General features: G+C 42.5%; 1 protein-coding gene across 4 annotated transcripts in view; it reads left to right on the top strand.

The window, feature by feature from the left end:
• Window positions 1-3,217: 3,217 nt before the first annotated feature.
• CUNH8orf48 (chromosome unknown C8orf48 homolog) overlaps window positions 3,218-13,085 on the top strand; it is a 51,757-nt gene continuing 41,889 nt past the window's right edge. For 2 of the 4 annotated variants that reach the window (XM_088478213.1, XM_088478210.1), the window contains exons 1-2: window positions 3,226-3,391; window positions 11,712-12,100. In XM_088478213.1, coding sequence (XP_088334339.1) covers window positions 11,719-12,100 — 382 coding nt within the window. In that variant the 5' untranslated portion in view covers window positions 3,226-3,391; window positions 11,712-11,718. Of the gene's footprint in view, window positions 3,392-7,131; window positions 7,212-11,711; window positions 12,101-13,085 lie in introns of all 4 variants that reach the window. The other 2 variants (XM_088478211.1, XM_088478212.1) reach the window with 2 other exon arrangements.

The raw sequence follows: 13,085 nt of genomic DNA, 5'->3' as shown, positions 1-13,085 counted from the left end.
CGGTTTCAGTAAGAGGCACACCGCCGACAACCTCTTAGAGAAACTGAGGGAAATCATCGCCCAGTGGCTTACCCCACTTAGACTCTCCTGGGGATTTGTGATATCTGACAACGCCACCAATATTGTGCGGGCATTACATCTGGGCAAATTCCAGCACGTCCCATGTTTTGCTCACACAATAAACTTGGTGGTGCAGAATTTTCTGAAAAGCGACAGGGGCGTGCAGGAGACGCTTTGGGTGGCCCGAAAAATTTCTGGCCACTTTCGCCATTCAGCGACTACGTGCCGAAGACTGGAGCGCCAGCAAACACTCTTGAACCTGCCCCGCCATCACCTGAAGCAAGAGGTTGTGACGCGGTGGAACTCAACCCTCTATATGCTTCAGAGGATGGAGGAGCAGCAAAAGGCCATACAAGCCTATACATCCACCTATGACATAGGCAAAGGAGGGGGTATGCACCTGACTCAAGCGCAGTGGAGAATGATTTCCGTGTTGTGCAAGGTTCTCCAGCCCTTCGAACTTGCCACACGTGAAGTCAGTTCAGACACTGCCAGCTTGAGTCAGGTCATTCCCCTCATCAGGCTTTTGCAGAAGCAGCTGGAGAAAGTGAAGGAGGAGCTAAGACGGAGCGATTCCGCTCGGCATGTGGGACTTGTGGATGAAGCCCTTCATTCGCTTTGCCAGGATTCCAGGGTGGTCAATCTGTTGAAATCAGACCACTACGTTTTGGCCACCGTGCTCGATCCTAGGTTTAAAGCCTATGTGGTGTCTCTCTTTCCGGCCGACACAAGCCTGCAGAGGTGCAAAGACCTGCTGGTGAACACACTGTCAGCTGAAGCGGAACGTGACACGTCAACGGCTCCTTCTTCATTTTCTCCTGCAACTGGGGCTGCCAGGAAAAAACTTAGGTATCCTAAGCAACCCGCTGGCGGTGATGCAGGGCAGGCAGGACCAAGTTTGGACATCTGGTCCGGACTGAAGGACCTGGCAACAATTTCTGACATGTCTACTGTCACTGCATATGATACTGTCACCATTGACAGAATGGTGGAGGATTACATCGGTGACAGCATCCAAGTAGGCATGGCAGACAGTCCATACCTGTACTGGCAGGAAAAAGAGGCAATTTGGAGGCCCCTGTACAAACTGGCTCTATTTTACCTGAGTTGCCCCCCCTCCAGTGTGTACTCCGAAAGAGTGTTTAGTGCAGCCGGGAACCTTGTCAGCGAAAGACGTAGGAGGTTGCTTCCACAGAATGTGGAGAAGATGATGTTCATCAAAATGAATTATCAGCTCTTCCAGGGAGACCAGCCTCCAGAAGGTACAGAGGGACCTGTGGTGGTGGATTCAAGTGGGGACGAGTTAATACTTTGTGAGGATGAGGATGTACACACTGAAGAGGGTGAGGAATCGGTGGATGAGGAGGATGAGGATGACATCTTGCCTCCATAGAGCCAGTTTGTGCAGGGACACATTAATTGCCAGCTTGTTTTGTGGGGGCCCAAACGAACCAATCATTTCAGCCACAGTTGTGTGGCAGACCCTGGCGCTGAAATGATTGGTTTGTTAAAGTGTGCATGTCCTGTTTATACAACATAAGGGTGGGTGGGAGGGCCCAAGGACAATTCCATCTTGCACCTCTTTTTTTTCTTTGCATTATGTACAGTTTGGGGCCTAGTTTTTCAAACTGCCATCCTGTCTGCCACTGCAGTTTCACGCCTAGATGGGTCACGTGTTTGTGCCGCCCACTCGTGTCGCTTAGCATAGTCATCCAGCTACCTCGGTGCAACGTTTTGGACATAAAAACACTATTGTGAGGTGTGAGGTGTTCAGAATAGACTGGAAATGAGTGGAAATTAAGGTTATTGAGGTTAATAATAGCATAGGAGCAGAAAAACCTACAAATTCTGTGATTTTAGCTGTTTTTATGCTTTTTTAAAAAAAAATACAGATCCAAAACACAAAACCCAGAACCCAAAACACGGAAGGGTGGTTTTGGCAAAACCAATCCAGATCCAAAACACGAAGAAAGATCCAGATCCAAAACCAAAACACAAAACACGAAAAGTGGCCGGTGCACACCCCTAATATAAACATTATATATACACACACACACATTCCGGCACTCAGTGGATCTGACCAGTGTCTTAAGGGCGCCATACCGATCCAACGGGGTATCAGCTAAATTCTCCAACATTCTGGATTACAGATCTATGGAGGCCTTTACTTAAGCTGGCCATACACGTTAAAATTATCGGGGCGATCCGACCAATATCCGCGGATCGCCCCGATAATTGTAGTGTGTGTGGGGGGCGAACGAGGGTTAAATATTGCTTGGTTCGGCATGCCGGATTGTCCAGCATGCCCGTCCGCTGCGATATTTACCGGTAAACTGTCGGCCACATCGGGCAGTGTTTGCCCAGCCGTGGCCGACAGATATTTCCTGTGTTCATTCCCATGGAAGGAACAGGGAAATGTCTCCTCCCCCGGGGGTGAAAAGGGGTACAGAAGTCGGCTAATACACTGTGAGAGAAATCTCACAGTGTATGCCGCGGACATCTGCGGCTGGCAGGCTGCCAGATAAAATGTCTGTCGGTCTGACCGACATTTTATCTTGCCGTGTATGCCCAGATTTAGAGAGTGTCCTCCATTTACAGATAGCTGCTGCCAGTGAAATACATACAATTTTCTGCGCTCCTACGGATGATAAAGAAAGGACTCACGATAACATTATGAGTTCAACGTTTCAGCACCTTTATTCTGCACCTTCCTGACAATAGTGCCAAATAAAAGCGTTGATATGTTGAATTAACATTGATGTTAAATTGAGTCCTTTTTTTATCATCCGGAGTGTTACCGAAAATTGTATGTGTCATATAGATAGATAGATAGATAGATAGATAGATAGATAGATAGATAGATAGAAAAACAAAAATAAGCCAGCACTCCCAATGATCTGATATAAATATATCAGATTATATAAATCTATATCTATCTATCTATCTAAAAGAATATATGACCAACAACAAGGATTGAGAATTGATCTGTAAGATCTTAGTCAGAAATAGGTCAGAAGCACAGAAGCACTAGTGGCCACTACAAACATTTATCAGCAGGGGTTTTCTTCAAGCTCTGGGGCACTTTCTCAGTACAATAGGAACTAAAGTCGCAAGTTTCTTTGCATTGCGGACCTTATTCTGTGCTGCACAATGTAACCAGGGACGCTGACATGGTGTGTGTGTATGGCTAATGAGTGCTTTCAATGCATAATGTACTGTAGTTCTGAGCAGTGACTACTGAGCTGCTCTCTGGTTGATCGTTGCTGCTGATATCTGTGCATCTGCTCCTGCACCGTATAGTCACCCCTGGGCCTCATTCTATTTACATCACGTGAGTTCTGTACATGACTGTCATATGGATCATCTGTATACAGTATGATGCACTATAGCTCTTACATATTCTGCTTGTTTCTAGGCACGTTATTTTTTATGACTCAAGATAGCATGATTACCTCTAGTTGTGAAAAGGGTTTGATTTACCCCCAACACATTTATCTGGTGAAATGTGCACTACAATTTCCCATTTAATCCCATGGTATATTTAGCTTCACCAGACTAGTTTTCATATATCTTGTAATGCTTTGACTATACCAGGAACATTTGATGTTGTATAAAATAGGACATATTAATGACAGCTCTATTAGCCTGGCAAAGAAATTAGTGGTCAAAGTTAGTGAAATCACAGGGCAGAGCTTCAATACAAAGGTTAGTGGTTACTTTTTTTGTGTCTGTGTTTTCCTTGTCTTCACCTGATCTGCTAGTGACAGTCACACCTGTTCTATAGTACAGTGTAATGTGAATAATTCTAAAGGCTCAACAGAGCCCTTTTTGCTTTATTTAAATTATTCATAGCACTAAAACATGTATTTAATCATTTTGTATATAGAGCTATGTAAAAGTATATGTATTTAATCATTTTGGTTATAGAGCTATATAAAAGTATATGCACAATATAATTATTAAGATGATTTTTAATTGTCATGTATGTGCTTTTAGGAGGCCTGCGCCTTCCACTAACCAAGTTTCTGTCATCCTTCTCACCTCCATTCTCATTATATTGTTCCTCACATAATTATACCCCTATCAAAGGTAGTCCTTTTTTCAGTACCGTGGACAGGATCATTGGGTCTGATTCACTACGGAACACGAATGCAATAGCAATTACGCACGCAGTTCAACTGCGATAGTATGCTAATCCATTGCGATCGCAATGCTGCCAATGCACTACATAAGGACACCCACTTTACCTTACGCACATCCGTAATACTTAGCAAGACTGCAAAATCATCGTACAACTGAGCACCATCGCAGCCTTATGCACACTTGCATAAGCCCTGACCTTACTCAGAAATTGCTAACTTCCACACACGCTATCAGGCCTCAGGCTGCGTAGGGCATCCCAGTGGATAATTTATGCACGCCCCTGCAACTGCGTTCAAACGCACTGGCACACCTGAATTCGGCCAACCACCTCCCGTTACCAGTTACCACCCACAAACGGCACTTCCTGTCAATCACTCTGCAATGGGTCTGGATAGTCACTGTGATCGCAGTCTTGATCGCAGTGGCTGGTTCGCACATGCGCAGTACGCAACAATCGGCCGATTGCGTGCGTATTAGCCACTGTGTTCCATGCTGAATGTGGCCCATTGTACAAATGGTAATGACAAATTATAGCATGTAGTGTTAAAATGAGCCTGATAACCATCCCAATGCTGAACCGCAGTGGTGTCTTAAATATTACATATACATATGTGGTTTAGTAGTTCTCAACCTTAAGCTGCTCCAGGCACGCTCAGCAGTAGGGCACATGTAACATGGCAGGGCTGTTTGATGTGTGGGATGGAAATTTATAAAGCATTTGTGTAAAATGAGCCACAGAAAAATAATTATTTTGCTTAGCTTACAGAGCACAATACATGTGGCTTCACAGGTATAGTAGTACATTCTAAAATGACTGTACACATATGCAATATAGTTCATGTCTGAACGTCTGAAAGTACTAATTTACTTCAAATCAATACACACATGAGATTCTGCTTTATTTCTGTAGACCAATAGCAGATGTCATATTGAAATTAGGGCTCAATCCAATTAGACGCGAAGGGTGCGTATTGCCGTTGCCACAGCATTAAAACGCTGGCAACTACACTACATCTCACACCCCTCGCGGCTGCTCCGACCCCGAAACCACACAGTTTTGCTTGGAGCACTTTTTTGTGCGAGTTCAGACTGCAGGTGTGGCTGTTGCCGTGATGACTCTTAGACTGAGGCAGCCACATTACTACAGTAGTAGCAGAAGAGGGATGGATTTAGACTTCGCCAATCAGAAGAGCCCAATAATTGTCATTAGCAGTTTCCATTTTGCACTAGGGGTCAAGCACCTGCAAGTGATCCTCCTCCATACAGTCACACGAGTATTCTGGCCGGCATGGGACTCATTTTTCACAAAGGTCTCTTATTGTACTGTAACTGTGCGTAGACATTCCCTTAGCGCAGGGAGTTGTAAGTGCAAAATGCGTCTCAGTCAGCTTGGGACCCGATGTGTACATATTTTTACTGCACATGCCCACTTGAAAAAGAGGCACAAATTACATATCTGCATGAGCCCCTATAACTGGTAGCACCTCGCGCCACAATGTGGACATATCAATTAGGCGTGGGCAACAAGCAGCCCCCCAGCTGTTGTAGCACTACACATCCCAGCATGCCTTGCCACAGTTTTGCTATTTGGCCATGCTAAAACTGTTGCAAAATATGCTGGGATTTATAGTTCAACAACAGCTGAAAGACCGCTTATTGCCCACTCTATCTGCTTGTAGGTGTAGCGAGCTCTTTGGTAATAAAGTCATTGGGAGAGATTCAATTCACCGGGAGTTTAATAGCGCCAGGAGGGAGCTCCCGGAGCTATTCAATCCTCTGTGATGTTTACTCTGACGGGAAGCGGTTAAGTCGGAGAATGGCAGTTGTCACAACTTAACCTGGGTGTTTAATTGCGAGAACCAATTAAAGTGCCGGAAAACAGCCTGGTGGCCGGCATGTTAGTCTGTTTTCTCCTAGCACCCTCAGGACGCGCATGTATAAAATGCAGATGCCCATATACCATAACTAGTAATCACAATGGAGCCCTTTTCTGGTGACCAATGTTAAATGTAGATGCCTATACTAATCACCAATATGCACAGAAGCCCACTCTACCAGATGGCATTTTTTATACAAAATGTCCTCTGACGAGGTGGCATTTCACTTGTCCGTAATAAATAGCACCAAGACACAAAAAATCGTGTTAGGCTTCAAGATTTAATGAGTAGTTTTAAATCTATTTGTTCTTTCACTTTCATGGTACAGCATGGGCTATCAGATTGATTGATTAATATTAATCCCTGATTTCTATGACCTTTGTAAAGCTTATTAGTGAGCACAGTATGGAGCCGTTATTGTGCCAGAACTTGGCTTCATAACAGCATATCAAACCCCCTTCACAATCAGTGCATCCAGAGAAGGATGTCATAGCATCATTTGTCATTGCATCATTTCCAAATGTAGCACTATTCTTAAACCCCCTAAATTATTATAGGAAACTCATCTCTAAAGGCTTCAAATGGGTGAATTGTTAGAAAATTAATTTGCCACCTAAGAGAACATAAAGCATACTTAGTGCTAAAGGAAAATCTGTTTAAAACATTCACATGCCGTGAATGGATTTAGAACTTTGGCACAACTCATTTCTTCTGCTTTAATGCGCAAATACTGTAGATTTTGTTGGTGAAAGGACAATGCTTGAAAAGCACATGGGAAACATGATGAAACATATTACTAATATTCATCTTAAATGTATTTTATACTGAGTAGACACTAGATGATATATCGTTCGTACAGCTGAAGAACTATATATATTGTACCGACCATCTGCAAGTGTGTGTACACACAATATATCTGTGAACGACGTCTTTCATAGATATATTGCATTGGCTGTGCTGCATGGCAGATGTGATATATTGTACAGATATATTGTTCACATCTTTTTGTGTGTACAGACGACCAAACGATCACACAATATGTTTGCCACAGGAAACTTCAAAAATGAAATCACATCTGGGCGGGAATATGTAAATGAGATCTTCTGACCAGACATATCGTGCAGCAGATTGGTAAGTGTGTATGCACAATATGGTTTTGTGCATCCTTGCCAAAATCAAAACATCAGTCGTCATTTAGTTGGTCGTTCGATCTATCGTTTTGTGCCCCACATAAGTTGTCATGTGTTTGTTTTTTTTTCTTTAACTATTTATAGTAGCAAAAGACATCAAAACTTCACTTTATTCAAACAGGAAAATGCAATACTGTAATTTGAACAATATTTAGAAATAACAGAAAGGTACAATTTGAAACATGGTTTTCGGGATCAGTATGAATGAGCGCCGGACCTATGCCCTGCGGTTCAAAACCCGACGCTGGAACCCTGGCAGCAGTGATAATCCCGATCGTTAAGTGGATGACTATCCCTAACCCTCCCTTTGTGGTGCCTAACCCTAACCCCCCCTGTAATTGACTAAACCTACCCCCCCCCCAGTCCCCGCAGCCTAAACCTAACCGTCCCAGGGGGTGCCTAACCCTAACTTCCCCCCGGGAGTGCCTAACCCTAACCCCCCTTCCCCTAACCCTCCCAGGGTCCCAGGGGGGTGCCTAACCCTAAGTCCCCCCCCGGGGGCCCTGAAACGTAGTGCCTCCCCCCCACCCCCTGTTCGCGCCCGCCGCCCGGCTTACCTTCGTATGGTATGCCGGGCTTCGGGCTCCCGGTGTAGGGATAATGATAGGCGTCGGGATTTTGACGCCTATCATTAGTCCCCTGTCAGGATTACACAGTCAAGAAGTCAGCGGTCGGCATTTTGACTGTCGGCTGCCTGATTACATCCCATGGTTTTCATGTGTTTTTAGCCATTTCCCCTGCACATGCATGTGAACAAGCCCTCAAGTATATTAGGGTGGATGCACAGTTGAATGCAAGTCCGTTTTGAAGATGAATCTTGTGTGTTTGGCACTGCATATGCCACTAAGCGAGTGCTCGCTTCTTGAGGTAGTAGAGAATCATATGCAATTCAGTTGTATGTTCGCTCGCAACCGATGGGGCGTAAGTAGGTGGTATCGGAGCATTCCAAAGGGATGATGTTGACATTGTTAAAATGTTGACAGGCAATGTGTCAACATTCCCATAATGTCGACATTAGTTTTAGACTGCAGGGAGGCGGTGTTAGGGTTAGGCACTAGAGCGATGGTTAGTGGTAGGGATTAGAGTTAGGGGAGAAATACTCACCTGAACTTCACATGATCTCCGGGACCCTCAAGGTGCCACTGCAGCCATAGGGAGTAGGTAAGGCACCGCGGGACCACCAGGGACGATATGTTGACAATCTAACATGTTGCCATTTTATCATTGTCTACATGATGAATGTCGATATGATGAGTGATGCCATATCATACACAACCCCATTCAAACATAGGCAGAGTATAGTGAGGATGTGTCGTTGCAACTGCGGGCTATGCAGACATCAGCATATGCCCCTATACTGTGCGTCTATTCTCAGACAAATCCCTTACACCAAGGATATGGCTGCTGTAAGTGTGTGCTTATAATGATGATGGCTATGAAAGCAAGCGTATGAACAGGGCTGATGAGTTGCAATGATGCGTACAACTCTGCATAATGGGGAATATGCGCATGTTATCTCTGTGTACGCAATGCTGGTATAATTACCTCCAACTTATATTCAGCTCTGCATCAGCCCCAAAATATAGAAGGAAACTAAGGGGCAGAGAGCAATGTGTTTAGCAAGAAATTGCAGCTGGGCATGTGCAAGCCAAAGTCATGTAAAGGTGGACGATCCCTTAAACATAATCACAGCTTTATATGCCATACATAATATAAAACACTTATATCTACTCTCAAATATTTGACACATCTTTCTCATCTTTCACATTTCTCAGCAACTAGAAGGTATTTGTCATAGGGCCTGATTCATTACGGATTGCTATTGCGATTACGCATGTAGATGGCCGATTGTTGTGTACTGCACATGCGTAAGCGAGGGTATCACTGTGATCGTACTGCGATCGCAGTGACCACACAGACCCATCGCAGAGTGACTGACAGGAAGTGAGCATTTGGGGGGTGTTGATGGGGGTGTAGTTGGCGAAACGCTGGCATGTCAGTGTGTTTGAAAGCCGTTACAGGGACGTGCATAAATTATCCACTGCAATGCCATATGCAGCTTGAGTTCCCACTGCGTGCGACAAGGTTAGCATATTCTGAGTAAGGTCTGACCTTGTGTAATTGTGCGTGAGGTTTCGATGTTACTTGATGGTACCGATGTTTTCACAGACTTGCAAACTATTACGGATATGAGAAAGGGGAATTGGGCGTCTTTATATTGGCCTTGCATTACAATTGCAAACATTAGCATATTATCGCAGCTGCGTTTGCAATAGCAATCCGTATTGAATCAGGCCCATAGTCTGTATTATGGTTTTTTTTGGAAACTAGACAGAGGCGCAAGGGAGAACTTTGGCTATAAACAGCGAGTTTTTCCAAAATGTTATATTTGCCAAGGCTTCTTTTCTCATAAATGAAAAAAAAAATATCAATTAGTAGAATAATTAAACTGCTGGTTTTGTAATGTGTCTTTATTGTGCATTGCACAGGACAAATCTTTTAAATAATGTCCCATTGTGCATTATGTCCATGTTGTACCTTACTGTAGTATACACAATACAAATAACTGTAGAATATTAGGAAATGGGAAGTGGATGATGTTATTTTCAAGTCATGTTATGCATGACAAAGTATTTCTTATTATTATTTCCCCCAAAGCCCTGAATACAGCTTTAGGTAAGTTCTTGCCAGAAACAGAATGAGAATACTTATTTTAAAGCTTTTTTTTCCATCCAATTTAAATTTTAAACCTGATTAGTTGTATATAAGAAATACTTTCATGCTGCAATATAAATAGAGAGAGTAAAGCTATAGTAGTTGTTTCATAGGAGACAGTATTTGCTGATTCTTAACATGTCATATTAAAGTGACTGCATTCTTTGGGCTCGATCCAATTAGGTGCGAAAGGGGTGAATTGCCGTTGCAACGGCATAGAAACGCTGGCAATAGCATGGCATACAGCCACACTTGCGAGTATTTCACACCTAATTGGACAGATCTGGACTTCCTTCACTCATATAGGACCATCTATATCCAATAACCCATGTACTTATCTTTTGTTCTAGTTTGAATCTAAAACTATAATACAAGCTGCCATGTAGTTTACTCACAAAGAAACATATTCTTGTTTTCCCCTTGTAATTTTTATTGGGGGGATAATAAACCATACTGGTTAAGCCACAAGTTATTTCATCATTTTGACCTTGGCTATAAGAAGGTTGGATTGCATATAATATTAGATAGTTCGATGTCTTTCTAGGCCATGATACTGGGGTCCTAATTTCAAGCACTGTGTCTAGGTCAATTATTTGATTTTAGCTTTATTTATTTAAAAACAAAAATAATAGAGTACTGTATTTATCTAGTACTTGTTCTTGAGGTTTTCTGGTAAACTATATATTAACCCATAAAGAATGTGCAACAAAGGATAAAAACAGCGCTTTACAGTGGATAATTATAAGACATGAATGGTGTCAAAAGAGGTAATAATCACAATTTACTATTCTATAAAATATAGATAAAAACATCACATGCACAATTTCTAAAGGCCCTGGTAACCAATATCTGTTCAGTTGTTTAAAATGAGTATGGGCATAGAGACTGTAGTCCCAATTCATAGAGCAATAGTTCACATAAGTGGGCCGTTGGCCCTATAGGATATGTGTCCAGCTTAGGTGAGTATTTACCAATTATGTGCTGGTATTTTGGGTCTTGATTACAATGGTCCAAGACAGCAGTGGAGTCCAATGCAAAAGGAAGGGCATGTCCCACAGTCAGCGTGCTGGATATTTCAAATACCACGATGGGTTATTCTTTATTGAAAGTTAATATATTGGGAATTATAAACAGGTATTGATTGTCAACCACATTGGATTCACTATAAATAAAGGATCTTTGGGCCCTGCAAAAACACCTTTGAAAAAGCTGCAAACGAGCAGCAAAACGCGTCAGTGCCCATCATCTGGTCATCTTCTGGTCAGTGGGAAATTGCACCAGGAGCTCCTGTAGTATCATCTGGACATCGCTTGTTATTTGGAATATCCAGCATGCTTACAAGGGCCACCTTCCTTTTGCATTGGACTCCTCTGCTGTCTTGGACCATCGCTAATCGGGACCCAAAATACCAGCACATAATTGGTAAATACTCACCAAAGCTGGACACATATCCTATAGGGCCAAAGGCCCACTTATTTGAACTATCTATTGCTCCATGAGTTGGGACTACAGTCTCTATGCCCAGAGACTCATTTTAAACAACTGACCAGATATTGGTTTTCAGCCTGATGACGGTTTGAAATAAACCGAAACGTTGCTTAGCATTGAGTATTGCTATCTACATAATTTACAAGTCCTGGAGTGCCTCCTATCCTTGCGCTTTTTATATATATCTCTTTATATATTTATTTGTCTATATAATAACCCAGCATGTATTATTTTACAGACCTGTGATGGAGCATCCCCCCAGCAATGAAGAGATCCCCGCTTCTGAGAAATCACTGTCACAGAACAGTGCATCCAGCTATTCCACCAATTCATTTGAATCCATTACAGAGGAGTCTAGTGGACAATGTGAAAGGGAATTATCTTCTTCCATTACAGATGAATCTAGTAGGAACTATGAAAGTGATTCATTTGAATCTATTACAAATGAACCTCCTCAAAATTCTGAAACTGATTCATATGAGTCCACCATAGATGATGGTAGCAGGAACTATAAAAGTGATTTGTTTGATTCCTTCTCCTCCAAACTTAACCTTCATCGAGAGTCATTATCTGAGGTGGTGTGTAGCATGTCCGAAGCAGCAGCGGGTTACGAGCAGAATGACCAAGGTACTAATAAAGCTTCAATGAATACAATACAATGAACACAAGGGTATAGCATTAGGCGCTAGAGAAAATGAAAATAGAAATATACATTCCTTAAAGCGTGGTAGTTTGTGGGATTTCTGTTATCTTTAAAATGGATCCAAAGGGTCAAGGCATGTGCAGTATTCTCATCCGGCATAAATGAATATAAAAGAAAGAAACATAACCAATGTTTTCACATGTCCATAATATATGGATAGAAAAAGGCAAGAAGGGGGGTGTGTTGAACACCACTCAGTGGAAAGGTGCGTACCCCACTCACAAGGGAAAGAGATTAATTGCTCCCGTAAAGGTTTCTTTTTTGGGGGTCCACCAACATTCAACACTCAATGAGACGTATGGAACCTTTGTCAAAGGCTCCAGTGAGAGCCGAAACGCGCGTCGACCTAGAGGATTCTGTGACTCACAAACGCCGGAGGTATTATCATTTGAACATCTTTACATTTTTTTTTTTTTTCTGTGATTATCATTTTTTTTTGTGATTATCATTTTTATTTTTTAACTTACATTTATATGTATTTTATAACTCTTTTTGGATATACCAGTCTGTTGGTTTGGCAACAGTCACTGGTCACATACATATCATTCTTGTGATATACTGGCCACATCAAAATAAATTTGCTTTGGACTATTTATTTTTACTTTTGTGATGGAGATCTCACCGTTTATTGGGATGGAATTATTGGTGTGAGATTCACCTGAACAGTAGACGTATAAAGATACCTTGATGTGGGGATCCCTATGCTATTCGCAGTAAGTTGGGGTACGCCACCTGTGTATTTGGAATATACTTTGTAAAGATACCTTTATATATCTTGCCATCACCCTGCACATGTGAGTTTTGGTACGCACCTGTTGGGAGTTCCATACGTCTCATTGAGTGTTGAATGTTGGTGGACCCCCAAAAAAGAAACCTTTACGGGAGCAATTAATCTCTTTCCCTTGTGAG

Source organism: Taudactylus pleione, unplaced genomic scaffold, assembly GCF_031769625.1.
Source record: "Taudactylus pleione unplaced genomic scaffold, aTauple2 ptg000211l, whole genome shotgun sequence".
Classification (NCBI taxonomy): Eukaryota; Metazoa; Chordata; class Amphibia; order Anura; family Myobatrachidae; genus Taudactylus; species Taudactylus pleione.
This window is presented reverse-complemented; position numbering and strand designations above follow the sequence as displayed.